The 27,511-nt window shown below is 53.5% G+C and overlaps 7 protein-coding genes across 7 annotated transcripts; 5 read left to right on the forward strand and 2 right to left on the reverse strand.

Moving 5' to 3' along the window:
• Positions 1 to 1,008: 1,008 nt before the first annotated feature.
• NEUTE1DRAFT_101003 (uncharacterized protein) lies at positions 1,009 to 1,595 on the forward strand (the record flags this gene model as incomplete). The annotated part of the gene is made up of 2 exons (XM_009852889.1): positions 1,009 to 1,066; positions 1,390 to 1,595. 2 exons carry the CDS (start codon positions 1,009 to 1,011, stop codon positions 1,593 to 1,595), a joined length of 264 nt encoding a protein of 87 aa, XP_009851191.1.
• A 262-nt stretch (positions 1,596 to 1,857) lies between these two features.
• Positions 1,858 to 3,286, forward strand: NEUTE1DRAFT_110275 (uncharacterized protein; the record flags this gene model as incomplete). The annotated part of the gene is made up of 4 exons (XM_009852890.1): positions 1,858 to 1,902; position 1,944; positions 2,000 to 2,104; positions 2,643 to 3,286. 4 exons carry the CDS (start codon positions 1,858 to 1,860, stop codon positions 3,284 to 3,286), a joined length of 795 nt encoding a protein of 264 aa, XP_009851192.1.
• Positions 3,287 to 3,816: 530 nt separating this feature from the next.
• NEUTE1DRAFT_82364 (uncharacterized protein) lies at positions 3,817 to 5,741 on the forward strand (the record flags this gene model as incomplete). Its single annotated transcript, XM_009852891.1, has 2 exons — positions 3,817 to 4,178; positions 4,312 to 5,741. 2 exons carry the CDS (start codon positions 3,928 to 3,930, stop codon positions 5,627 to 5,629), a joined length of 1,569 nt encoding a protein of 522 aa, XP_009851193.1.
• A 1,684-nt stretch (positions 5,742 to 7,425) lies between these two features.
• On the reverse strand, positions 7,426 to 9,718 carry NEUTE1DRAFT_146575 (uncharacterized protein; the record flags this gene model as incomplete). Its single annotated transcript, XM_009852892.1, has 2 exons — positions 7,426 to 7,647; positions 7,703 to 9,718. 2 exons carry the CDS (start codon positions 9,716 to 9,718, stop codon positions 7,426 to 7,428), a joined length of 2,238 nt encoding a protein of 745 aa, XP_009851194.1.
• Positions 9,719 to 11,033: 1,315 nt separating this feature from the next.
• Positions 11,034 to 12,812, forward strand: NEUTE1DRAFT_117070 (uncharacterized protein; the record flags this gene model as incomplete). The annotated part of the gene is made up of 4 exons (XM_009852893.1): positions 11,034 to 11,084; positions 11,147 to 11,211; positions 11,458 to 12,459; positions 12,517 to 12,812. The coding sequence occupies 3 exons, from the start codon at positions 11,181 to 11,183 to the stop codon at positions 12,714 to 12,716; spliced, it is 1,233 nt and encodes a 410-aa protein (XP_009851195.1).
• Positions 12,813 to 14,947: 2,135 nt separating this feature from the next.
• NEUTE1DRAFT_129898 (uncharacterized protein) lies at positions 14,948 to 20,789 on the forward strand (the record flags this gene model as incomplete). The annotated part of the gene is made up of 6 exons (XM_009852894.1): positions 14,948 to 17,661; positions 18,010 to 18,103; positions 18,920 to 19,257; positions 19,320 to 19,769; positions 19,832 to 20,021; positions 20,079 to 20,789. 6 exons carry the CDS (start codon positions 14,948 to 14,950, stop codon positions 20,532 to 20,534), a joined length of 4,242 nt encoding a protein of 1,413 aa, XP_009851196.1.
• A 1,071-nt stretch (positions 20,790 to 21,860) lies between these two features.
• On the reverse strand, positions 21,861 to 27,389 carry NEUTE1DRAFT_63690 (uncharacterized protein; the record flags this gene model as incomplete). Its single annotated transcript, XM_009852895.1, has 3 exons — positions 21,861 to 23,284; positions 23,353 to 26,805; positions 26,952 to 27,389. The coding sequence occupies 3 exons, from the start codon at positions 27,216 to 27,218 to the stop codon at positions 22,295 to 22,297; spliced, it is 4,710 nt and encodes a 1,569-aa protein (XP_009851197.1).
• Positions 27,390 to 27,511: the final 122 nt, after the last annotated feature.

The following is a 27,511-nucleotide window of genomic DNA, read 5'->3' on the forward strand; positions in this document are numbered from 1 at the left end:
GGGGGGGGGGGGGGGGGGGAGCCTTTTATATGGATGGTGGGCAATAGTGAACGAAACGTCTCCGTATCCGCGATAGATACAAACAAAAACCAGCAAGCAATGTTCAAGTGATATGAACCTCGCCATAGCAACGTCATATGTATCTCTGATTTGAAGAAGAATTTTTTCTTTTTTTTTGTGACTACCTAACACCGACTGAATGGGTGCTGTGCCAGTGGGTTGCATCCTGTGCAGATTCCTTCTCATCATCACCATGCGAACCATCTGATCCAGGCTAGCCAATGTGTTCCAGTGAGTAGAGTTATAAATGGCAACGAGGTCCGTCAAGGCGAGCTCGGCGCGGTCGTGAATCCCTGGATTATCTCATTTGTTATAGATTGGCTGGTGTGACCTTGGCCGAGGATAACGGTAATTGTATGAGTCTGCTGTCCAGTCGTTCAACGGTCTGCCCAGACCAGGCTAAGGGCTTTGTGATATGATGGTCGACGGCTTGCTGCACGACATTCATTATTTGATGCACAGACTGTTGCCGGCGTTAATTGTTCCGGGGCCTCGGGGCCGCCAAGGGAGGGATTCCATTGGGCCGACGTTTGTGGCCGTTTCATACCGTAGTAGTGGCAGAAAGATATCCAAAGACTGGGATACTCGTTGAGAGTTTTCGATTCTTGCGGGACGCTAGCGAGAGTAGCGTCTATACTCTCTTCGTCGTTCCATGCCCTTTTCCTCTGGCCTGAAGCAGCTGGAGGCCGTCTCAGATGGACGAACTACATGTTGTAGCAACTCATTGGGAGTAGTCTCAGACTTATCATGAGCAGCATGAGGACAAAAGAATGGGCAGAACAGGATGACTCTTTGACCGCTCGAACATGGACCAAGCATCAAATGTATCACCGTAGTAAAAGCCCGGACCAAACAAGACGTTGGACGGGTGAGAAATGTGAAATGTGACCCCTCCGTAGGTATGGAAGTGCCCGAGATCCACCTAACCGAGCGATCCAGACGTCCGAGATGGAAATTCTTTTACTGTCGCAGATTGCGAGTTTCATGGGCGAGGTGTCCACTTACAGTACGTACGTCGTGCAGTTACATGTACGTGTCAACGCACTTGTCTCCGCATGCTTCAAGATATGTAGTGTAGTATGTACAATAATCTATGTGTATCTTCTGTTCGTGGGGGCAAGTTTACTCGAGTCTGACTTGATAAGTCATGGGGGCGATACTTGGCCGGGAAATGTTCCATGATGAGTTGAGGACGAGCAGCTCGAATCCTTGATACCAGCTTTTTCAGATGACAGAGAGAGCTGCCTTCGTGTTCGTCGTGTGGGTTGGGTGATGTTTGATTCATTCGATGGCACTTTGGGCATAGGCGAGCTCGGACCGGATGTTTAGGTGACGATGTGCCCCTCCTTGGCCGTCCTCTCTCTATCGTTGACGAGTTTCAGGTGAATCGGGTTGGCTGGTCGGCCAGGCTGCGTTGTGAGAGAATGGAAGCAGGTGATGGTGGGGGAGAAATCCAGAATCCAATCAGCGACAAGGACAGTCCAAATCTCAAGACGACCCCTGCAGCCCCCCTCCCCCTTTCCCCATCACGCTAGATTTCAACGCGAAAAGTAATGTACCGACCGGGGACTCAGTTGTCAAGTACTATCGTCAGCCATTCAACTCACGAATTTTCGACATGCTTCTGGGGAAGTTGGGGACTGTCTGTCAGATGGAAGGGCCGTGAGAGCCGCGTGGATCGACGCCAGATTATGCGCAGATGATCCTCGTGGAAGATATGTACCTTTTCAGAGACTCGATGTTCAAAAGGCACAGCTTCTCGCGACCATCGCAACAGCCAGTGTGAGCAACAGGCTAATGGAGGCCGAGACAGCTGCGCAGCTCTGGTGCATTTTCAAGCAGGTACTTGTAAACTGATTGGACGCCTATTTGACATGCTGTAGTGTATGAGCCAGCAACCTGCCAGACCTCCCGCCATCGCCTCTGCTGTATCTTCCAGGTACGGATTGGCACTTGCAAGATCTCCAACCCATGATCCGCGACAACGTTGAACATCAAACGCTGGACCACTGGATCATGGGGGACAAAGATGTGACCCAACATGGTAGGTACCAGGGCTGGATCCATGTAGCCACAAACCTCATACACAACTTGCATCATTATCGCTGGGTCGTCCCCTTTCATAATCGGCGGGGACCCCTACCTACAGCCCAAACAAAGTGAGGGGAGGGACTAACTTTCCTAACAACCTGGAGCTCGTTACGTCTGCTTCCCATAAGAAGAACATAATTTCCTCTTGCCCGTCCCTGGTTCTGGCTCCCATTCCTCGCGCGTAGTCGACTCTCCTACCTATCTTCTAGCACTCCACGTTTTGCCCTTCAGTTGTGTCCCATTTTTGGGTTGCTTGCGGCGTGGCGCATCCGGCATCTCCGACGACCGAGCTCCGACAGGCGACAGAAAGCACCTTGTCGCGACCGCGCATATTCGGCGTGTACCAAAGGGCAATCCACCGGACCAGTTTCCACTTTAGGGTACTTGATAGCGTTTGTTTTCTTCCTCAATAAATGGCCGAATAGGGGTAATCATCGAAAGGCGAAAAAAAAGAGAAAGGGACAAATTGTTGATCAACTTCTTTTTCACAGAGTCGTACTTATCTCTCCATCTCGGAGGGGAAATTCCAGCCAATACGAGCCATCGGTTGCAAGCCTGGAGGCAGCGACTTCAGCGAATCCAGCAACTGCCCGTTCGTAAGGTTTTGAGGCCGACAGCGACACTTTCCTATTACGACGGACGAGTCTGCCGAAAAGAGGAAGGTGCATCGCGAACCCACAGACATCCGCAACAAACCCAGCGAAACACTTCAGCACCCGGACGCATCAGTCACATTTCCGGCACGCATTTGACACTGGCGGCGCAACCCACTTCCACTTCCACACTATCTGCCACCATCACTGGCAACCACCACCGGCAACCACCACCACCACCACCACCGCCACAACAAACTGTGCCCAAGAGACAAACCATTCAGACAGACACCTACCAGAACCCGAATTTGTTTCGAGACATCTGCAGCGAGTCAAGCGGCTGGATCGGTCTTGATTCCCAGGTCAACCCAAGCAAGCAGAAGCAATTGTTTGGGATCCGCACTGTTGTCTCAGCCAGTCTGGAAGCGCCCGGCACTCGGATTAGGTCGTTGCAGTGCGCAAGCAGCAAGACCGAAATATTGAAAGACACATACAAGCTTGGCAAGGTTCTGAGGAGTCGCAAAACAGTTGACATACCTTAGCTTCCGCTCGTCACCCGGCAAGTAATATCCTGAGGAATCCGTTCGGGATCTCGTTTGCCGTCTTCCGCTTTCCACTCTCACCTCCACCAAGTCCATTTCCCTGCGGTCTCGAACCCGCACCATCACCATCCTCGGGTTTATCTGCATTTTCTGCATCGCCTCACACACACTAGGGGCAGGAACAACACAGCAGAGAGGGGCCCTGGAGAAAAGGAGTGCCCAAGTGCGTCGAGACGTCAGCCAGCGTCGCGATTGATAGGCCGGCGGCACACCAGTACCAACCCAGGCTCGGTACCTAACAACTAGTCCGACTATACCTTGTCCCAGGGGGGCTGCTCACCTGCGACCAACCTGGTTTGGGACGTGGGACACGCACGTTGCTGCGATCCATCCGACGTCGATTTCCAATCCCCCCATCCCCCAATTAATCCCGTCCGCCGCGCTTCAAGGCACAGCTGTTCGCCTCTTTTCAATCAATTTCCTGCCGACCCAACACCCCCCCGGATTTGCAGAGCATTCCCAGGGATATTCAACCACTCATCCCAAAGCCAACCACTCGCTCCGTGTCGCTCCAATCTTTACTTTTCTTCCCCATCACGCTCTCCTGATTTCCACAACCTCCAACAGTGTCCAAGTCGACCATGAGCACCGCCATTGCCATGGCCGCGTCTCCGGCTCCTCACGACAGGCCCAACTACGGCTCCGACGTCTCTGCTAACACTGCTGCGCCCGCTTCCACATCGTCGCCCAGCGCGCAACGAACGGCCGCTGTACCACCACCGCCGCCCCCATCCTCTTCGAACCCGAATGCGCCAGCTCCCCGGTCAGGTAGTGGCAGCCCCCGAGCTGTGGGTGCGACACCCGCTGCACACAAATCCTCTCCACCCAGCGCGTAAGTAATCTCCTTTTTTTCATTGTCCATGTCTGTCCTCTTCCTTTTCTCTTTCCATCTCTCGTCTCGATCTTCGTCTTTCGCTATTGCTACCGAGCAGTCACTAATCAGTCCATCGTCTTCGATAATACAGTTCCCGCAGCGCTGGTGGCTCGGCGCCCAGGATCATTGTCAAGAAGGAACCAGGCTCGCCCGACGTCCAACAACAACCACCACCCCCACCACCACCCCCCACTGCCAGGCATCGACCCAGCAGACTGGATCTATCCAAGAACACAAGCACCAACAACGGCGTTCCGGGTTCTGCGCGACCACTCACTGCCCGTGACACCAGTGGACTTGGTATCAAGGAAGTCGGTATCGCTTGTTTATCGCCCGGCTTTGTTACCCACGACCCGCTCATGAAGGAGCAAGTACATCGCAGTATGAGTGTGAAGGAGCAGCAGAAGCGGATCATCGAGTCCAGGTTACAACAACAGTCGGCCGGCTTCAAGGCCCCCGAAATTCCAGATAGGGATAAGGATGGAGGACACTTCGCTGCAAAGACACCAGGCCTAGCACGGAAGCGTGGCCCTCCGCCAGGATTGAGCATCGTCGCTCCCTCCCACGAGCAGTTCGCCAACGAAAGGGTTATCCAGTCTGCGCCCCTTGGCCAGTCGTTCCCTGGCAGACAGAACCCTCACCCCTTGACCCGTCACCTCATGAACCATAGTTCGAATCTCGCCAGCACATCGCACATCCACCATGTGCCTGCCAAGCAAACAAACAATAGACTGCCGCCGATTTCAGATGTATTTGGTCAGGGCCTGTCTGGCCATCCGGATTCAAGTGGACATGCCCTCTTTGCCAGCCAGAGTCACAACCACGGACCGCTGGCATCACCTCACCATCCACCGCCACCTCCACCGCCGCAACCTCAAGCCCCTGCATCTGCCAGGACAAGGGAGTACATGTCCGCCGAGGAAGCACAGCAAGACCTGGCGGCCGGCCGAACAGAATTACTGCCCAAGTATGTGCACTATAACAGCAGTAGCAGTCAACACCAACCCCCGACACCGCCATCTCCCCCCAACGGCCCAGCGCATCATCACGCGCCACCACCGCCAACATATCTGCCTTCTACGCACGCATCGTCCTCTCAAAGAGGCCCGCCCTCCCATATCAGTAATCATATGACCGACGCCAGCCGAAGCGCCAGTAACAATACTCCCGGCAATAATTACAGCAGCAGCAACATGCATAGCAGCACACTTCCCTCGTCGTCCGCTCCTAAGAGGAGGTCGCGGGTCGAGTACGAGGAAGGTGGGACCCCCCCGCTCGGTAATGGGAGGGCGCCACAAAGGAGGTCAGGGCCGTTCGGCGAAGGAAGAGATAGCCCCGAGACACAAAGGGCGAAGAAGGAGGAGTTCATCAGGCTTTGCGAAAGAGCTTGGGATCTTTTCCACTCATGATGATACTACTGCTACTAAGCGATATCATACCCGCATCATCACAATACCAATTACATAGCTGCACTAATAAGCTTCAAGCTTTGGCCTCCCTTTTTTTTCACACTTTTTTCTTTTCCTTACATTCCCCTCTTCCATTACCTCTATCCGACAGGTTATGTTTATTACCACTACTGCCCATCACCTCCAAAATCTATTTTCTTCACAACCATCTCTCTTCTTCTCATGTCTTTAAATGGGTGGGTGGCATTGGTACGGCGACTAGAGCGGGGTTGGGGGCGCGCGTGTGTGATGGATGGATGGATGGATGGATGGACTGGCTGCTAGGTTTTAGGGTGTTGCTTTATGTTCGTTTTTATGTAAGGGACGGATGTACTGGACTGGACTGGACTGGACCGGACTGGACTGCGTATGGTGGGCTGATTAATCTATTAGGCGGATGGCAATGACGCCCAAAAGTCGAAAGTTTATTAAAATGTAGCTTCCACTCAGAGCTATTTTCATTATGTTTTATGTTTCGTTGATTGTGTTTGTCCGTGTCTAACATAAGGAATACGAGGGTGCCGAGGGAGAGAGATGGGTATTATCATATACCAAGCCTGCCTGTCACCCTATCATCAACTAGATCATTCTTTGTGGTTCTCGTATCGTACTTCATTGCTGTGCTGTACGTTGGACATCACATCTCCTATTCCGGTTACTTAGTAAACTGGATGTAACAGGTCTTCCAACAGTAACCCTAATGTATCAACCAGTATCACGGGCTGGATTATTGTTGTCGCCCCAAATGTCCAGAAATTTGAACCCAAACCCCCATCTGTTACTCCATTTATGCCGGTGCTCAGGCTATCTCTTCATTCAAGATACTGCCGCTGTTTTCTACCAACTGCTTCTTTGATTCCAAATTTACCTCTTTTCTGGCCCCCTCCTCTGCCTCTATCGCCCGTCCCATTCCTTCTATTCTCATTTGCTCTCCGCTCTTCTGACACAAGCTCCCGTCCCTCACGCCGTCACTCGCTCTTCACCCTTTGCATGTCTGCCTCACAGCTCACAGCTCCGAATCCGAATTCAATTCCCCCAACACGCATTCCCATCCCAATCTGTTCGCTTCGCCTCGGCAACCATCCATTTTACCTCATTCCAGGGCGAGGAACATGGGTCCAAGTTGGTCCTCCTCCTTCATCTTGACGCTTGTCTCAACTGTCATGCTTGTTCTACACGTGTAGTGCACTCGGGGCTTGATGATAATGGTGGTGGCGGTGGCGGCGACAAGTGAGAGAGCGATCGGAGTTGACGTCAATGTCAAGGTCGATCTCGAGGACCATATCTGGGTACGTTGAGTCCAGGAATGATAGGCGTTGGAGCGATGGCGGCTTCTTTTGGTATTGACATAAAGATCTTAAGCGTCCTGTTTGTGCTGTTTTGATTTGTTGTCAGGGGGTTCGTTGCTGTCGATTCCTCTTGCGTTTTGTGAGGGGCGGGTTGTTGTTTACCAGGGAGCCAGGGACACGTTCACAAGGATCACGTCCTATTGTCTTTGGGTGCTGACATTTGTTATAGCCGGGGCTTGTGGTTCTCCTTGAAGGTGAAAATCGCCGGCTGATCCCGCGGCTATGGCCAGAGTATACTAAGTGGCTGCATTATTTTGAGCTTCGCTCGCACTACCAACGACCCACTGCTGCTGATACTCGTCAAGTCCTCTTTGCCTTCTTGTTTTCCAAACGAGCTCAGTTTTTCAAGTGCGCCTTGAACCCGGGCAGCGTCAAGCCAGGACAGGACTTACAACATACATCGTGCCGTCACCGTTGGGACATTGAGTTCTTGGAAGCCACATGTACTAGGCGTTGGGCGGAAGTTCTTGAGCTTTTTTTTTTCGGCACGATCTTGACCACCACGTTGCCGCCGCTGCCGCCGTCCCAGGCCATCACCACGGCGTTGTGGCGCATTATGCAGTCATAAGAGTCATTTGGGTACTTCTGGTGCGCTTCGAGGCGTTTATTGAGCCATTCTGATATTGGGGGCTATACAAAAATGCGTAGAGAAAAACAAAGATCAATGTCAGTGTTGTCTGCGTACCACGAACGATCCTTGACCAGGTGTGAACTGGGAGGGTATTTCCGATGGAGGAAGCGCCTCTCCGTTGGCAGGAGATGGAAGAGCCGGTATAGCACCAACAATAGCATCGTCACCACCAGCCGCAGCTCCAGCCCCAGAGGTCGGCGGCGTAGCAACCTTGATGGTTAGGTTGTGTTGTGAACCAGCAGCTGGAGTAGTGGGCGGTGGACCCATTGAGCCAGGGAGTGCTATGCTTGAGGCTCTTTGGTTACCGGGCGTCCCAGGACCAGACGGAGCCGGCGCCGGCGGTTTCGTCCTGCTGTCTCGTCCTTGTATTATTCTCCGTAGCCTAGCGGGATGAACCCGAAGAGTAACAATGTGTTGCTGTTGCAAAGGCTCCTCGGTCTCTTCCCGTGTCGCTTCCCTGCCAAACCTACGCGACATCCTAGTCTCGTGATGGTGCACAATGGTCTCAGGGGTTTCCGACCGTCCGATGTTTGCCATGCGCTGGGCAGCGGCCGTGGCGGCCCCACGCATTCCACGCGTTCGTGCGGTTCCTCCTTGAGGCACCGACATGGCGGGTGAGTCTGGCGCGGAGTCCATACTGTCTTCTGAATCGGAAAGGTCTCCGTCTCGGATGATGCGCCTGCCCCGTCCCGGACCACCAGTAGTCGCCACTGGTCCCGTTGTCTTCTTGAAGAGCCGGCTGTCTTCGATATCCAGAACTCCGCCAGGAATGACTGAAGACACAATGGCTGTCCGAATCGTCCTTTGCCTTTCCTTGAGATCGGGCAACTGGGGCCCACCACGCCTGTTGACGGATCGTTTTTGTCTGCGTTGCTCGCGCGAGAACATAGTCTCGGTCCGTTCTAGTTCCGCCTCGGTGTTCTCGTACAGGTAGGGGGCATAGTCCTTTTGCTGTTGGTTGGGTCGCAGCGTGTAAGGAATCGGTGTTGGGAGGAAGGCGGCCGTGAGGTCTGGGTCCTCGATGGGACGCCCGTCGAAAGGGTGTCCTACGCTGTAGAGACTGCGGGTGAAGAGCTGCGTCTGCTCGCGGATACAGTGGGCGATGGCCGTTGTGAATTCTCCCGAAAGAGATAGTTCATCGGCCATTCTCGCGGCAAACTCCTCTGGTGAGTTCATGGGATTGTTGATATCCCACTCGAATTGGTCCACCAGCGTGTGCTCTCTAATAGTGATATTCAGCTTGATCAAAATCCTCATGTCATCATTCTTGTACGCTGAGTAGGGCAATTCAGGGTCCAAGGCGTCCTCTTCTGAATGGACAAAGGGATAAAAGTCCTGAAGTTGCTCCACCATCTGCGTGACCACTTGTTCATGAACGTGCTTGTCCATAGGCGGCTTCAGCCCCATGTCCTCGACTAACTGTGAGGCAAAGACCTCGACAGGAATGAGGCGCTCATGGAGGTTAAAGGTAAACGTGTCACGCAGTTTCACCTTGTCCCAGTCAACATCTATCCTGATGGGTACCAGCTCCTCATGCTGCTCGGCTTGTTTCTTGAGATCTTTGCGACTGAACTTGAGCGGCGGTGTCGTCCGCTTGCCCGGCCGAGGCTTCTGTGAAGGGTATATAATTTTGACGGGCCCGCCTGTTTCTGTCACCCCGTTCCCGTAACCATTGTAACCCTGGCCGTAGAGCTGAGCTGGAGGTACCCTGTTCCGACTATCGCGACTGGTCATAGCTTTGTACTGGTCGACCCGTGCCAACCGGTTGCTCATGTCCTGGTTCAGGGCCTTTTGCGAATCTTTCAGAGCAGCGGCGTGAATCATGTCGCGCGTGACGAAACGGTCAACCAAGACCCTATTCAAACTATCCTTGTCGCGTTGGATGACGGGCGGCGTCGCGCCATCTTGAGGGCTACTGGCCTTGGAGGCTGCCGAGGGGGCCTGCGAAGCCGAGGCGGCAGGCGTTCCGGAAGCATTGATCGAAGACGAGGCGTCGGCAGAAGAAGCGCCAGCCTCAGCGCCGGCACTGCCAGAGGCCATGGCCGAGGCAGAAGACAGCGAGGCGGCCATGGAGAGTCGCAGTCGCTATGCGGCGCCGTACCGGTCGGTCGCGTCTTCGACTATAGAGGAAGGAATGAACGATATGGATGGTGGTTGTCAATGCTAGGTAGCTAGCTACTGGTAGCTCTGGTCGCCGTGGTAATGTTGATGTAAATCCGAGGAACTGAGGAACTGGACAGGTCGCGTTGTCTCGAGGTAACCTCTGCCAAAATCCTGTCGTGCGCTGGAGCCAGCAGAAAGGGCAGCTGGTTGGCGATGTTCCGTCTTGTTTCTCGCGTTTCGTGGTCGCCGTGATGCGATGCAGCCTAAAGCTATGCCAATTCTCGTCTATCGTCTGTTGCTTCTCCGTGGCGTGTTTGTTGTCCTTTCTGTCAGCTTCCAATTTTTGAGAGAGGGAAGAGATGAGGCTGGGCTGCGGCATGCACCACGACGGGCTACTAGAGGTAGAGGTAGAGGTAGTGTGCTCGAGTAAGGTCAGGTCGGTACAACGGGAGGCAGTGGCAGCGAGGCAACTGAACTTTGGTACCGCACGGCGCATCTTTCACTGACAGTTGGATGCCAAAGGTGAGAGCGACCTAGCGTTGCAGTGCTGTTCCTGACCAATGGAACAACAGCAGAAGACAGCCGTGTCCCAGACAGCCGAGGGAGGGCGTGTGTCAGTCGCTCTGGAAGTACTGGGTACGCAGTCACTGGCGCCAATACTTCATCAGAAGAGGTATTGAGGACCTGTCAGTTCATGGCCAGAGCGGATCTCTTTTTCTACCAGAGCAGTTGCTTCTTGGCGCGCCTGAACCCCCGTGTTACTGTCATTCATCGATGGCACTGGCAAGACTTTCGAGAAAGAGTCCCGGCAGGCTTCTTTTGCCGTGCCATTGCGCTGCCGCGGGCCTGCCCCAAAACGGCAACAGAACTCGACGGACGTCAACGTGGACTTGCGCCGGTACAGGAACCGTGAACGTTTGTGGACTTGGAAATCCCGGAGCAAGAAATTGGCCCAGACTGATGAAAGGCAGTCAGAGTGCGCAAGAATGCGATGTGAATGCGCTCCTCTGTGACAACGAAGAAGCCCGCCAAAGTGACCGTCGCGGTCGCAATGACAATCGCAAAGAGCATCGTCATGCATTGAATTTGGCTGGATCCCGTACATAGAGGCAGTGGAGCACACAGGCTTCAATCCAATGACAGCAGGCGTGAGCACTGAGCACCGGGCACTGGGCGAGCACAAGACCCAGATCCAGAAAGAACCCCCTCCCCCGCCTTCACAAAATCCACGAGCAAAAGCAAAATCGCAACGCATCAAGCAGGTCCACCTTGAAGCTCCCGACTTTGCTGTTTTTCCTCCTTCTTTTCCACTCTCCACCATCCACACCCCAAGGTAGGTAGCTTCAACATCCGCCCAATCTTTGACGCCGCACATTTATTCTAAGCCTTAGTTAGTAGTAAACAGTCTATCGCTGTACATTTGCCCAAAATGGCGTCCGAAACTACCAAGCAGGAGATCGGTTAGTTGCAAACGAAGCTGAGCTACAAGCATGAAGCTTTTCTCTTCCCTCCCTCTAGTCCTCTACTTCCTCCCTCCTCCAGCTACGCACTTTGAGAGGTTGGCGTCTAGACTCTCCTAACTTGTTCCTCGTCGTTCCTGGGAAAGCCGGCCCGAGCCTGCGACACACAGGCTCGGGCGCTTGCTTGTTGCTGGCTTGCTCTGTATATGCGCCCACCTGCTTCTCATAGGCTGACCCTGCTGCCAGACTACTCCCTCAACAACCCGGATACCCTCACCAAGTACAAGACCGCTGCTCAGATCTCTGAGAAGGTCCTTGCTGAGGTCTCCAAGCTCGTTGCTGCCGGCGAGAAGATTGTCGACATCTGCGAGAAGGGTGACAAGCTCATCGAGGAGGAGCTTGCCAAGGTCTATCGCGGCAAGAAGATCACCAAGGGCTTCTCCCACCCCACTACCGTCTCTCCCGCCGCTTTCGTCACCCCCTACACTCCCTTGACCTCGGACGAAAAGGAGGCCGCTGTTGAGATCCAGGCCGGTGAGCCCGTCAAGATTCAGCTCGGTGCTCAGATCGATGGCTTCGGTTCCATAGTTTGCGACACCGTCGTTGCCCCTGCCAAGGACCAGACCGATGATGTTATCGAGGGCCGCAATGCTGACCTGATGCTCGCCAACTACTACGCCAACGAGCTCCTCCTCCGCCTTATGGTTCCCCCTGGCCTCCTCGCTACCGGTACCGATGAGGAGAAGGCCAAGGCCGCCTCCCAGAAGCCTCCTTCGCAGGCCAAGATCACCGAACTTCTCCAGAAGGTTGTCCAGGCTTACGACTGCAACCTTGTTGAGAGCACCACCTCGTGGCTCTTCGACCGCAACGAGATTGAGGGCAAGAAGAAGATCGTCATTGCTCCTGGCGACAACACCAAGGGCGAGGGTGTCCCCGAGGTTGGCGAGGTCTGGGGTGTCGAGATGGGCGTCAGCTTGGGATCCGGCAAGGTCAAGCAGTTCGAGAACCGCACCACCCTTCACCGCCGCACCACCACCACCTATGCCCTCAAGCGTCCCAGCTCGCGCAAGCTTCTTTCTGAGGTCCAGAAGAAGTTCGGTACCTTCCCTTTCAGCTTGAGGCAGCTTGAGGACGAGCGTGATGCCAAGTCTGGTGTCATTGAGTGCGTCCGTGGAAACGTGTTCCGCGCTTACGAGGTTGTTGGTGACAAGGACAACTCCCCTGTTGCCAGACTCCTTACCACTGTTGGTATGTATCGAATGTTTGACTACTAGAATCAAGCAGTCTAGCTAACTGGTTCAATAGCCATCACCAAGAACGGCCTCACCAAGCTTGGCGCCGCCCCTGCGCTCGATCTCTCCAAGTTCAAGACCGACAAGAAGATTGAGGATGAGGAAATTCTTGCCATCCTTGCCCAGCCCCTCTCCAGGAACACTGGCAGCAAGAACAAGAACAAGAAGAAGAAGGCCGCTAAGAAGGAGGGGGAGAAGGCCGATGAGGAGTAAATGGGCAGTTTGGACATGATTGGCTGTAGTAGTCTGATGTATGGATTAATGTGGAAAGTTGGGCTACCTTAGCTCGAAAGTTGCCTCTTCCCTGGCTAATTCCGGTGCATCTTTTGGGTTGTTGGTCCTTGGATGGAACATTTGGTCCGGCACGCTTTGCATCCCCGTGGTATTACGAGGGGTAACCCGCAAGCGACAACTGGTTCCATCAGAGACAGGAGGGGACCGAAAGAAGGTGGGAGGATTCATCCCAGTGACGAACCTTCCTCATTGCAACCCTTTCTCTTTTTTTTTTCTTTTTTTTTTTTTTTTTTCTTCCTTAGCTTATCAATACTGTACAAAGCAGGATGGCGTCCGCTAAGCGATGGGTCAATACATAATCCTGGGTTAGTCCTCGAAATATCAAAGCGATTGAACAATAAGTAATGAGAAAGCAAAACAAGAGACTAAACAAATCATTAATCTAATGGTAACATCATACAGTTCCTTGTCTTTTACGGTACCTATGTCTAGTTTTTGGGAAAGGCAGCGCCAGTATTATGTTTATGTATACGGATGCGTACATACTTTCAATCGATGTTTTTTTTCCTCTATGGCTATGGCTGATGCACTTGCCATGCAATAGGCACTCATGTGCGAAATTCGGAGCTCCGTCACCAAAGACTGTGCAAAAGTGTTCCGCTTGGCCATTTCGTCTAAAGTTGCTTCCAGTCAAATTCCAATTGGGGGTTGCTGCTTTTCGATGGACAGTTGTGTTCTGTTGGCCACACCAGTATTGATCAGGTGCGTTCTATATCCGACTCGGTCAGAAAACAGCACTTCGACTTGCAGGACCGCTCGTCAACATTCCATTTCTTATCCCACTCTCGCTCACACCCACAATACCAACACTGAAAAGAGGAAAACAGAACCTACCACATTTACTCAAGTTAGCGCGCTCCTAGCAACCGTTTTTCTCTCATGTTTTCTTCCTCGAGCCCAGCAGCGTATGACCAGGACAACAACAACAACTTGAACTTCAACTACCCTACTAACTCCACAGCAGTAGCCCGCTGGAAAGCAAACTAGAGCCCGGAACCTCAGCATCGTGCAACCCATGGTTTGCGTGTTGCTCAAGCGGCCAACTGAGGACGTCTAGGTATCCAGCCTGACCATCAATCACCCAGCACTCGCTGTCACGAAACGAAACCAGGACCACCTACGTGCCGGTTGGGGACCATATGACAAAGGGTTGAATCGTCCAGATGCGTGCGCAAGGTTCGTGACGTAAACTTGTCAGGGGACGTCAACAACAAGTCTCCTAGAGGCATCTCTGAATCTGGGTTACGGTGCCTATGAATCACAGATCACCATCACCTCACCTCACCTCACGTCCCACGTGAACGACAAGGTATATCGAGCTGGGGGCCCAAGGCAAAGAGCTTCAGCTATTGGGAATACACTCTGGATTGAGCCCCGGCCTCTACCTATCTTGAACTTCCTTGTTGCGCATCGGCACCTACTCGGGTCCGGGTGTTGTAGGGCACATCCAGTGAACCAAAGTTCTGCTCGGGAAGGAATCGATTAACCGGGCAGTCAGCTGAAACTCAGTTTTAGCGGCTGTTTACGACAACAACTGCGTTGAAGACCCCCTGAATCTGTCATTCTGCTGGCCACTACAGCCCGCTGAGGGGTTCGCTCCAAGCACCAGCCCGCAGCACCTTCGATTCCTCCCCCCTCTACTGAATGCCTCTTCATCCCAAGCATCCCTCCTTTTCCTACCTAGGTCGACTTATTTACGACCGTGAGTCCGGCCCCCTTCCTGCCGTCACCCCCCAAACAACACCAGCTGTCGTCCTCTTTCCCACCTTCACCTTGTTCTTCCCCGTAAATCCCTACCATTTTGCACGCGTGCCACCGCTTCAGACGCGGTCATTTCGCCATATTTCTTATTTTGGGCACAGAGCAGGTAATACTTTCACAGCCTCCTATCGGTTCCTTATCGCGGCGATACTAAGTAGCTGGTATAGGCGCGAGTGCACACACCGAAAGGGACTCCGGGGGTGGTGGTTCCATCGAAGCTACCTAAACACACCTTTCAGCACTTGGGATTTTGCAAAGGGGGCGAACCCGCGGTCCGTTCGATAATCTCGTAGCCCACATTCCGATTTGCCTACCACCTCCAGCTTGCGGCCCGCGCATCCCTTCACCAAACACAGCCAAGGAAAGACCTGTCTTTCTGGCCATACCACATGGTTTCACCAAGTACGAGAAGCACGCGCTCGAGATACTCCAGTCCACGCCAAATACCATTCGGCTCTGTTGATTCGATTAAGGGGCAACGCAGTGCTAGCGCGAGTGGGAGTGGGAGTGGTGGGAGCGGCAACGCCAGCGGCAGCGGCAGCGGCGGAAAGAGCAAAGGGAACGGAGGCGGAGGCGGCAACAGTAAGAGCTCGGGAACAGAAGGCCAAAAGACGTTCATGGATCGCTGGCTGGAACCACCCGTGCAGAACAAGCCCAGCTTTGCCGACGCCGGCTTGGTGCGCCACGGTGTTGTCGAGGGAATGGCGCCCCTGGGGACGATGCCCAAGGCGGGCTTCTTCAAGAAGGCTACACCTGCACCACCACCACCGCCTGAGTCGAAGCCTTTCAAGACGACGAGAATCGTGATCAAGCGGCCGGTAGTGCCCCCAGCACCTGCGCCGGCTCCCGCAGCTACTACTCCGGCACCTGAGGAGGACGAGACTGAAGATGAAGAGGAAAGTGGGAACGGCAGCATCATGACGGGCGCCGATGAGACGGGATCGGAAAGGATGACTCCTGCCCCTATTTTCTCGGCTTCGACGCGCCGCCCTCTGCCAGTTTCTCAAACCCTAGCCACCTCACACGGGCTCATGGTGGATCCTCGGACGCAGCTCATGGACGCAGTGATAGAAAAGGCGGTGGAAGAGGCCGTTGCGCATCACCGGTATCCTACGGCGTACGCCCTCAAGACGCTCTACGAGGAGGATCGACACAACTCAAGGTTCCGGGTTATTGCGGAGAAGGTTTTCACGCAGACTGCAGATGCCGGGATGCTCGAAGAATTTGCCCGGATGCTCCACCAAAAGAAAACGGAAGCGAAGAGGAAAAACATGGGCTTGAATTATTTTGAGGGTATGACGGCCATGGGCCAGGCGCCGCCCAAGCCCCAGCGGGCCTCGTACGGCCATCTAGTCACATTAGACATTTCCGCCGTGCGACACTATCGTGATGCGGTTGAGCAGCAAAGAGCTGGATCCGGTGATGTGAAGCAAGAGGAAGCCAGTCATGGAGATGCTCCGGAGCGGGTCCGTCAACCGCCTTTTGTTGTCCAGCAACAATCGTTGCACCAGCACAATCAGCAGGATCTCCAATACCGCCAGCGGCTCCAGCTCCAGCAGGAGCAACGGCAGCCTCAGCACTACCAGCCAACATACCCTGAACCCGGTCCGCACCCCAAACCCAACCCTGAACAAGGACCTGAGCCAAAACAGCCTGAACAGCCAGTGGCAGGACCCAACCCCGAATTGGCACCCACATCTGAGCCTGCTCTTGAACATCTTCCGCTCGACCCTCAACTTCTTAATCCTCCACACCAACAACCACCACCATCCCCGCAACCACCATCACCACCACAACAAAAACAGAAACAACAAGCACCTCAGCCGGAGTTGGTCTCTAACCCCGCGCCCAGGATTTCATTCACTGGAGGCAAAGCTGACAAGGAAGAGCAAGAGTACAAAGATCAGCAATCTCATTCTGACCCACCTCTTAACCTTTCCTCATCTCACTTTGAACGGGACCCGGAAGAAGAAGGGGAAAAGGAGCAAGAGCACTTGTTGGCTTTGAAGACGTCTGCTACGACGCCTGTGCTTGCACTCGCGTCTGCGCTTGCGCCTGCATCACGGGAACCGGAACAAGAGCAGCGTCCGCCAGACCATGAGCAGGAAGCTGAGGGTAAAATCCGAGAAATTTATGTCCGCAAGAAGCACAGATCACCAAGAAAACCTGAATCAGCAAGGGCAAAGATGGTCGTCAACGGGGGGAATGGAAAGGCCAAGTCAGTTTCGCCGAAGAAGAGGGGGCGGGCGAGCTCCATCTCAAGCTCGTCGTCGTTGTCGAGCGCACGATCGCTCTCACCACCAGCAGACGTGTATGATGGAGATGGGCTAGGGAGCAGCTTTGCCATTTCGATCTCGCCCTCTCGTGTCAGCCCAGCGCCCATCATTTCTCCTGCCGCGGCGGTCGATTCTGCTGCGATTGGAGCTGGTAATGGCGTCGAGGGCGGCAATCGTGATGCCGTTGCGCCACACCCAATCACGGTTCGTCGCCGCATCAACGTGAGGAGGAACAGGAATGTTTCACCTGCCCTCCCATCACCGGCCTCACCCACGGGTAGGCAGAGCGATTCCTTGGATCCCGCTATCGGATATCCATATGAAATGCCTGCCGTCGTCGACGCGCCTTTGTTCCCAAATCTGAACTCAAAGAAGGGGTCGAAGTCGGGTGTCCAGGGCGTTGTGTTCCCTAGCAAAGTTGGGCGGATTGATGAGAATGACCCGAAGTATCGCCTGCGACAGAGCGCCAAAAAGATCACGGCCAACTATAACAAGCCGTTCCCCGAGAGCTTCACCAGAGAGTCGTATCCCAAGGAGGAGCCTTCCGTGGAGGTGGAAGAGGTGCTGGTATGTGCGCCTTTAACGCGACCTATGAGCTCAGCAGCACCAGAGACGACAACGCGTGCTACCTCTGTCTCAGCCGAAGGCCGGAGCACGCGCGCATCAAGGAAGAGGTCGCATGTTGAACTGGAAGAGCAGCAGTCATCACCTACGGCGGCTACTTTTCCTGCATCGGACGTTGCTTCTACGGCTGCGAACTCGAGAGCAGGGACGCCTGCGCTGCGGCCCGCAAAGAAACCCAGGACGGGTCTGAGGGTGAAGAATTCGTGAGTAATCCATCGCTCCTTTATCTACATGTCCCCAGAGTTTTCTCGCGGCAGTTTGTCTCTTGTGCATCTTGTGATCCGTCACGGAAAGGTCAATGTTAAGGCGGCTGCGTGCAAGCCATGAATGGACTAGACAGGATGGTTTGTCATGATCAAATCTTCTTGCTGGCGTCAAGTGTCACACTAGAGTCTGTCTGCCTTGGCTTTGGTACCCTCACCTTCGCGACTACACGATGAAGAGGGATCGAGAGAGAAACGACTAGCGTTTTGCATCATCAAGTGGTCATAGTTCAACGCTACATCTGTCGTTGTACCTGTTGTTCACGTCGCTAACAGTTTCAAATGCAGGCCGATGAAGAAGAAGACGTCCGCGGCCGGCATCCCGCGGGCGAGCGGAGAGCGAAGTAGTCCGACCGTCACCACTGGCAACTATGCCAAGGAGGTAAGAAGATACTTCTCATCAACCAAACTCCTCTCTTTTCTGTTTCTGCTCTTTTTTTTTCGTATGATGTGTGTTCTTTCCTGTCCGTTTGTGCGTGGCTGGGCTTTCCTATTGGGAAGCGATGCCAGAACGCGAATGGTGCTGGGCTTGCTGGGGGAGGGGGGGGAGCGTTTGGCTAGCTCGGAACACAGATTGGACTGGATTTGCGGCCTTTCGCTCCTTTCCGGAGACCCTTTTTCTCACTGTCTGATCACCCCTCCCCATCACTCGGCTACCTACCCTACACAGCATCTGCTGCCCTGCCCTGCCTGCCCATCCCCCATAACATACGTACACCCAATTCCTTCCCTCCCGTCATCCCCCCAATCCCCCAATCCCCCATTCCCCCATTCCCCCATTCCGCCCCAAAAGAACAGCCCCATGCCCCTTGCTCATCACATCACCCCGTCCTAATCCATCCTACTCGTCCTCTCGTCCTCCCAATCTCATGCCCATGTCTACGCCCATTCCCATCATCGCCATCCCTCGTGCCCATGCCACGCCTCCATCCGCACAACACAACGCGTGCAGGCCGCAGTAGTTGGCAAGGCAGGGACGGGCACCGGGGGGGTCTGTGATATTTTTAGTGGCGAACAACAACACGCTACCAACATCCACATTCTACATACTACTTGTCTTTTCTTGTTCCGACTGCTGCCATTTGGTCACTTCATAAAAAGTCCCCGGTCGTGAAATATGCCGCACAAATCATCGCTCTCGTCTACTTTTCCCAAGTCAAGGCTGTCGTCGCTAACCGCTTATTATGAGGTACTTCAGGACGACAATGATGATTATTGCTCATCCTGTGGTGGTAACGGCCAGCTCATCTGCTGCGATGGTTGCACCCGGTCTTTTCACTTCAGTTGCGTGGATCCGCCGCTGGTGCAAGGTGCTATGCCCGACGAGTGGTTCTGCAATGTCTGTCGCACCGCTCACAATCCTCCGGTCTTCCCCGTGTATAGCGGCCCTTTTACGTCTTTGATGGAGAAGCTGGAAGCCAAGAACTCGAGCGCATTCGCCCTTCCGCTTGATGTGCGCGAGTATTTCGAGGCTGTTCGCACCGGTCAAGATGGCGAGTATGAAGAGATTGTGCCTCTAGTCAAACCGCCGGCTAAGTATGTTCCAGTTCCTCGTGTGATGTCCTAGTTGCGCCTCAAATACTGACAAACGGCCGCAGGAGGAAAAAGAGCGACGAGGAGTCCGGACCGGATTTTTTCAGGTTACGTGATGATAAGGGAGATCCGGCAATATGCCATCTGTGTCAAGGAGGAGCCACCGCTCGTACCAGGGCCATAATCCCCTGTAGTCTATGCGGTCTCTTCTGGCACTTGGATTGTCTTGACCCGCCTCTGGCCAACCCGCCTGTTCTCCGCACATGGAAGTGTCCTTGCCACGTTGATGATTTGCTCGCCAAGGTGCCAGGCCAGTTGGCGCCGGCTCACAAGTTCCGCAAGATCAAGGGTGCATCGGTAATCAGGCCGGCTTATGGTCGCGCTTATATTAACAACGGCTACATCGAGGTGGAACCCGAGGCTAGCGACGACGAGAGCGGCTGGAAGAACGTCGAGACCTATGGCAAGGTTGTGAGATTGCCTGCCAAGGGCATCAAGCTCGATTTCTTGTCACGGTATGTGTTCATGTACATTGTACGAAATTTATCGGCAACGGCAGGGCTAACTTGTTGTGCAGCGTCCGTGAAAATCGCAAGGGCAAACCTATTCCCCCCCTCAACCTTTCTCAGACCACCGGCGCTGCGGCCTCAGTTGGGTCATCTCTCCTCAACAAGCGGAGCTTAGAAGAGCAGCAAGCAGTTTACAATCTTGCTGCGCTGAGTGGACAAGGTACAAGCGGTGTTAATACCTTGGTTGATACCTTGTTGGTATGTGCTTCCTCATCCGTTGCCTCAGCGATTACCATGACTAACATTTCGTCACAGGCCCAAGCTGATCCTTCGGTCATCTCGCTGATGGCGAGCGGCAACTCTGATCACCTTGCCAATGGTAAACTGAATCATATGGACCAACAGAGTCTTCGTGCTATGCTCGCCCAGATGGAGAAGATGACAAGCCAAATCAGGAGCATGCTGGAGCCTGTCACTCCCATGGCTGCCTCTCAGGATCAATTGGTATCATCTAAAGTCCCGAGCTTGACGAACTCGTCGCAGTCCATCACAGATGGGGAGTCGGAAAAGACGGTCCGCGATGTTGAGGGCACGCCAACGGTGAAGAAGGAACTGCCTTCTTCGCCGGCTGCGACCGACGATGTCGCTAACACCAAGCAAACCAAGGAGCCAGCGCCTCCCAGGAGAAAAAAGCGGAAGAGTAACGGAAGGAAGAGCGCAGACAGTGATGCGGCGGTACTCCACAACGGTGATATAGATGTGGACGCATGAGCCTGATGATCTATGGGGAAGGTGGGAAGGAAACCTAGCCAGATGTTGGGAACGACTAATATCCTTTGTTGGGTCTTGTGGTTTTCGTACCATTTCCATGTTTTAGGGTTTGCATATGTTTATGGTGCACATGCTTAGCTATACTCTATGGGTTGAGAGGGGACTGCAAAAACGAATTTACACAGAGCAGAGCAGAGACAGCGAGGCTCGCTTGCCTATCCTATAAACAAGTCTATTTGATGATGAATTTGATTGACTCCCATGAACGTCGAAGTCTTGCGTGAGAGCGAGCCAAATCCAGAGTCCAAGTCCATCTGGATCCCCCACCCTAGCCCGAGTGCTTGCTTGCCCTCCTTTGTATCACCCGCTCACGCCACTGCCGCCGCGCCCTGCCTTGTCTGCGCACACACTCATTCTGACGATTACCCGAGCAGGCACCCAACCCAACAGCCAGCGACAAGCCAACGACAAGCCAACTCACCAACCAACCAACCGTCCTCCCTCTAGGTATCAACCCACGAGCCGCAGGTATTCTTTTGTCCATGTATACATACTACACAACATCATAGCTGCCTGGTTGGTCACACGAGTGTTCTAGTATTTTTCGGTCAGACACGCAGGAAGAGACAGACAGGGCAGGCAGGTAGGTACAGATTCGGAAGAGGTCGGTTTGCGGCGGCGAGAGGAAGGCATTAAAAAAAATGAACAAATGAAACAACGGCTGTCTCGTCGTTTCAAAAAGATCAAGGGTTCGTTCACTCGGCAGTCTCGCCAGATCATCTATCTTGTTTCATCACATCGTCGATAAACTGATGGAACATGGCAAAAAAAATCGAAACGGGAAAGGGTTACATTGGACAAAACATATCATCGATCTTTGACGTACTTGTGCTCGTGCTCGTGTCGTCGAGGTTCAGGTGAATTGAGGTGGAGCTTAACCTCGCTCAGTTATATAATTATCTAGCCACAAGAGAAATAACTGAACGATGGATATCGAAAAACAAATTTTCCATGTACAAAGGAGAAATAGGGTCGAGTTAAACTTTGCAGATTTGGTTGGTGACTTCGACGGACAGACGGCCGGACGGATTCGACCCAGCTTGTGGGAAGTGTGTATACATTGCCAATAGGCAAGGCGAAATCTTCAATGCTCTCTCTGTCTTTTGACAAGAGTAAGCTGTATGATACTATTACACCTCACTCTTTTTTGGATCATGATGCTCTTGCTCGGTGACGATGGAGAGACGTGTTGTCTTATATAGCTGTCTTTTCTTTGAACCTACATAGGGAGCTTTTCGCTTCCGTTACATACACCGACGGAAGCAGACAAAAGAAGATGAATAGAAGATCTCGAGATGTTGACCATAACACCGAAAATCCACATCCTCATACACATACTGATCCCGAGGAGACTTGTCTCCTTTTTTTCAGTTCGTAAGAAATCCTCTCTCGTCAAAAGTCGATATAAACTTGATCCAGTGAAAAAGTGATGCCACCACAATTTAACTGACGCAGCTCCTGCTCCAATTCCGGCATTCAATATCGCATCGCACGCACGCAAACATGCTCGCAACCATCCATTTCGAGCGAAGAAAATACGCTACTACCAAGTGGAAAGCATCCTGCATATCGATACTCAATTCTCAACTCACATAATAACGGAACTGACCACAGTCCGCCCTTGTCTGTGTCCACCGCGATTAAATTCCTCCTCCTCGAACCTTTCTTCTCTTTTCTCAAACCTCATTACTCCTCATCCCTCATTCGTCATTCATAGCACCCTCATCCTCCTCTTCTTCCTCGGCTGGCTGCTTTCCCCTCGTGCTCCTACTGCTTCTCGTAGCTCGAACCGGGGCGGCAGCAGCCTTCGCCTTCCCCTTTGTCGTCGCAGCAGCAGCAGCCCTTATCCTTGCTGGAGCTGGGGCAGAAGTCTTTGCCTTGCGACCGTTCGCAGCCGCGCGACCTGGTGGTGCCTTTTCTCCTTCCTCTTCCTCTTCGTCCTCCTCCGCCTCCGCTGGCTCTTCAGCTTCAGCTTCAGGCTCATCAACCATCTCGACATCGCTTAGCTCGCTGAGATCACTATCGTCCCCATTTTTGGCTGGCACTGTTGCGGTGTTACCGCGCCCGCTCTTTCTCGTAGCGTTTCTAACTGGCAGAGAAGCGGCTTTCTTGCCCTTGGCGGCGGCGCTGGCCTTTTTGGTAGCAGCGGCGGGGGGTTCGTCTTGTTTGGGCCCTACCTCCTGCTCCTTTTCGGGTTCGTCACGTTCTTCGTCTTCTTGACTTTCCTTCTCCTCTTTTTGGCTACTCCTTACTGGTGCGCTCGCCTTGGCAGCAGTCCGCTTAGGCGGCGTCACCTCCTTGCTTCCCTCCTCATCAATGCCTTCCTCTCTGTCCTCGTCCTCGTCCTGGTCCTCGTCCTCGTCCTCATCGAGGTACTCCCACTCGGCCACGCCCTCCAACATCTCCTCATCGTCATCCTCCGAGTCGCGCTCAGTGTAGGGACGACTGTTCTTGTTGGCACGACGGGAACTCTGCCGGCGCTCGGACTCGGGAACAGCCGGACCGGGAGACCAGTCGTCGCGGTCGGACCTCTTCTTGGCCGGGGTCTTTTTGGACTTGGCTGTGGCGATCTTGCGTGAGGACTTGGCTTCGCGGTCGCCGTCGCGGTCACCGGAGGATTGCTTGACTTTCTTGGACTTGTGCCCGTCGCGGTTATTGGTACCGGCTGCAGCGGACATGGACTTGCGTTTCTATAAGGAAAAGGAGGATTGTTAGTTATTGCATCAGAACGGTGTAGAGTCATCTTAGGTGTACGTACCTTTTTGCGATCCATAGCCCTCAGAAGATCGTCAAGCTTCTCGTCCAAGCCCTCGGGGAGGTAGGACTTCTCTGCAATTGTCTGCGCTTCGCTATGGGACTGGAGGGCCGTGTACAGACCGACGGGTAGGCCGACCTTTCCGGGGAACGCATTGAAGGCCCAAACCTTCTTCTCCTGCCACTTCCTGATAACAGATTGCGCCAAGTCACTCAGGACCCTGTGCGCATCGCTGTTCGGGTTAAGACCATCTTGCGTCTGCTTCACACGCTCCGCGTACTTGTAGATCAAGCCCAGATTGGACTCGGTGCCCACCAGTACGATGTAGTTGAGGATGTACCGAGCGTGGTCGATAAGGTAGTCTAATTCGTTGCTGTAGTCGGGGTGGTGGGCCAGAAGCGAGATGAGGCGGGCCATGATCGCCTCGAGAACAGGCTGCTTGAGGTTCTGAAAGTGGCGCGCTCGAGAACGGATCCATGTTTCCACCCTGTTCTTGAACTCAATGTTGGGTTCGAAGGCAGTGAGGAAGATGATGGTATAGTAGCGCGACCGCAGTTTGCCATCGGCAAGATATTTTTGGAGTTTTCGCACAAAACCATGACGCACCTCCTCGACCATATCTTGAGTGGTCAAGGCCAACAGGTTGAAGTCTGATGGCGTAAGCATGTCATCGAAATGTTTCTGTGTACAGAGCTTGAGCATCAACTGCGCAGCCAAGAGCCTTAGCCTTGTCTTGTGATGCTTGGGCGTCTCCTTGTTCTCGACAATTTCGCCCTTCTCCTTGATGATCTTCCTGAGCACCTTCCAAACATTACTGGCCTTCTCTTTTGCGTCTTCGATATCCTCGATACTCCTCACCCTGTTGACTAGTGTTTTGAGGGAGAGGCACTTGGCCTGGATTTCCTCATCCATCTCGGCGTCATTGACCCAATCGGGATCGCTGTCTTTGGCGTCGGTCCGCACCTGGAGGAGGATCTGCTTGAAGGCCATATTGAGAATCTCATCATTCGCCTCCTCGGTAACCTTGGGTGCAAGCAGTTCCAACTGGCTCACAGCGGTAAGCTTGTTAAGGAAGTTACTCGACCCGTATGACCAATCCTTCAAAATCCTTTGGAGAAGATCAGTGGCGGTAACCATGCTCTTGTCATCCTTCTTACAAAGAATAATGTTCACGGCATGCTTTGAGGCCTTGACGGGTTGGCCATACAGAGCATAGTTGATCATGGTCTGGACGAATTTCCGATCCATGGCGACATCCTTAGGGAACTTCCGGGCATACGTAGAGCAAGCCTTGAGCGTTTCCGCTACTATGGGATCGTTCGGCTTTGTGGCAGTAGGAGCCTGATCAACAAGATCCTTGCAAAGCTGCCCGATGTGAGTTTTGAAGAGGTCTGGGTTGCGTTGAGAGATCTCGTTCAAGATCTCGTGCGCAACCGATCCCAATCCGTCCTTATCTGATTTGGAGTACTCCATGATCGTAGATAAGTGACTGCGGTTGAAGAGAAGACAGCCAGAACGGTAGAGTAGAGGAAGCAGAGTGTCAATAACTGAGGGGTCTTTGCTGGCCATACAGCGCTTGATAAGCTCTTTCAAGGCCTTATACACTGTCTTAAAATCATTCTCCTGGCCAATGACATATTTGATGAGGTTGTAATTGCGGCGGTCGTGAATTTTAGCAAACTTGAGTAGGTCGGTCTTGCTCTTGACGTGTTCTGGAAGAAACTGTGCAATGTAATCGGCCGTTTTGTTCAAGTTGCTGGTGATTTTGTCGGCATTGCTTTCCATAACACCACCGTTGTACCTCTCGCACTGGTCGAGGTAGGTTTCCATAATCTTGGCGAACTGAGGCCGTCTAGATTGCATGGCGAAAAATGCCTTCTTCGCCGGTTCGTCCAGAGAGCGAACAAGGAGGAGAATCCTCTCTGCTCTAATCGCATCATGGTCAATGGATGCCGCATTAGCCGATTGCGACTGGGAGTTGCCGTTGGCGTTGGAATTCTTAGTCGCCTTTTTGGCTGGCGGATACCCAAGAGGTACTAGGAACTCGTAGATGACGCGATCCATCAGGACATTGAGTTCCAGATCATTGGCGTAAAAGGCGTTGTAGATGCGCGACGGGATGCCAGACAATGCTGCTGTTACCGCTTCATTTCCAGCAAGCATCTCACCAGTCCCGACAGCCCAGAGTTTAGCCAACAGTGACATGGCAGCAACTCTGACAGCGGGTTTCCTGTCGCGACAGCGATCGGCTAACGTATTGAGAACCGATCCATCCTTGCCTACTCCTCCATTAGGTCCTAGCTTGGCAATAATGTCCTGAAACTTGAAGGTCTCGACAGCCTTAACAGCTGCAAGTCTGACTTTCTCATCGCTGTCCGAGAGCTTCTCTCCCAACCCTCGGATCAAAGTAGCCTCGTCCTCGCGGCTGAGTCCGATTCCTCCAGCAGAGGTGGAGAGAATGTGGCCTACCGCCGTGGTCCATGCAGCGCGAATTGACGGGGCTTTATCGTTCTTCCTACTCAAGAAGTTGTGGAACGTCGTACTATGTGTTTGCGAGAAGGATATGGAGCAAAGTGGCGTGGTGAGGATGTTGGTCACTTGGGGTTCCGCTCTTTCTTCTTCTTCTTCCAGGCTCAATGGCGGGTATGCAGCTGGATCAAGGACGGGCAGTGGAGGCGGACCTGCCGCGCCAATGCCTGAAATCATGTCTCCGAGCGTCTCCGTTGCCATCTGTCGCAAGTGCACATTGTCTGCTGAGAGCTCTGCATCAACCTGAGGGACAACGTTTTGAAGGATCATGGGAGAGGCCTTCCAGATCTCCCGAATAAGCACATGTGCTTTCCTCAATTCCTTCAAGTCGGACTCGGAGGGCCCTGTCGGGCCATCATCCTCATCGTTTTCATCATCCTCGTCTCTGTTGCCGTTCGACCTCCCCGCAAACCCTGTCGCATCGACAATCACATCACTAAAATACTGACTGGCGAAACGGGCCATCTTGTCGTCATAAGTCTGGCATAGATTCCTGACCATCTGGTAAGCCTCGGGCTCTTCCTTCAGGAGCAGCGTTGCCTGGCTGTCATCGATTGGCACATGATCCTGCCGTTCCTTGCCTAGTCCCGGAGCAGCAGCTCTCAGGAACTGGGCCATGATGACATCCACAACCTTTCCTGGAAGGGTCACGGAGTCGTCGATGAGTACTCCCAGCATCTCTTGCATGCTAAACTCGACGTCTTTTCCAACCTGCTCTCCCTTGGAAGATTTGACACCCGAGACACCGTCGAAAATTGTGGTAAAAAGCTTGAGTAGCAAGGCTTCGCTGCCTTCAACATCAAGTAGCAGAACGATACTCTTGATCTCGGCAAAGGATCGTAGCACATACTTGTGCTGGTTGTTGTAAGGATTCGATGGATCGAAGAGGGCGGGAATGATGGAGTTGATGCTGAGGTTAAAGATATCCTGTTTTGCGATCACCAATGTCAGCAAGTGGTCCATGAGATGGTGTATTCTGGCTCTCGAACCTTGAGTTGCGATGGTGTAAAGGGCGCATCGGGGGCACATAGCCTCAAGATATCGACAATGCAGCATGCTGTGTATGCTCGTACGCCCTTGTCCTTGTGTTGGATGAGCTGATGAGAGGCTACATCCTTAGCAACCTTTACCAGTGAATTGGTGTCCACAGTCTCCTGATCCATCTCCGACAGCTCCTTGGAGAGGGCGTCGAGCCTCTTGAGCAGTGTATCGATGGAGATGGGCTTGCCGGGGCGCCATGTCAAGGGCTCGTTGAACTCGAGTGCGACCAGTCCCTGTTCCTGCTCCTGCTCCTGCTCGAGCTCCTCCTCCTCCTCGGGAGCGCTTCGACGTGGCGCCATGGCGGCTGATGCGCTGCGATACCTTCCTGCTTATGATCTTGAGGACGAGCTAGCTGACTAACTGATTTGGCCAAGTGACCAAGCGGCGAGGATGGGAAACTGATTCGAATGAAAAGGCGGAGGCAGAAAGGAGCTGGGAGGGCCTAAGAGTCTATGGGCGACCGCAAGCCGCGCGTGGTGTCGTGGTGCGACGTTAACGAGAAACGTCGAGGCTCAGGCCGTCGACTCGCGATTGGCGATGCGCGCGGGTCCTTGAAGATAAACGGGCAGCTTGGTATCGCGGGCCACGAAAG

The sequence above is a fragment of the Neurospora tetrasperma genome (assembly GCF_000213175.1).
Source record: "Neurospora tetrasperma FGSC 2508 unplaced genomic scaffold NEUTE1scaffold_3, whole genome shotgun sequence".
Taxonomy (NCBI): Eukaryota; Fungi; Ascomycota; class Sordariomycetes; order Sordariales; family Sordariaceae; genus Neurospora; species Neurospora tetrasperma.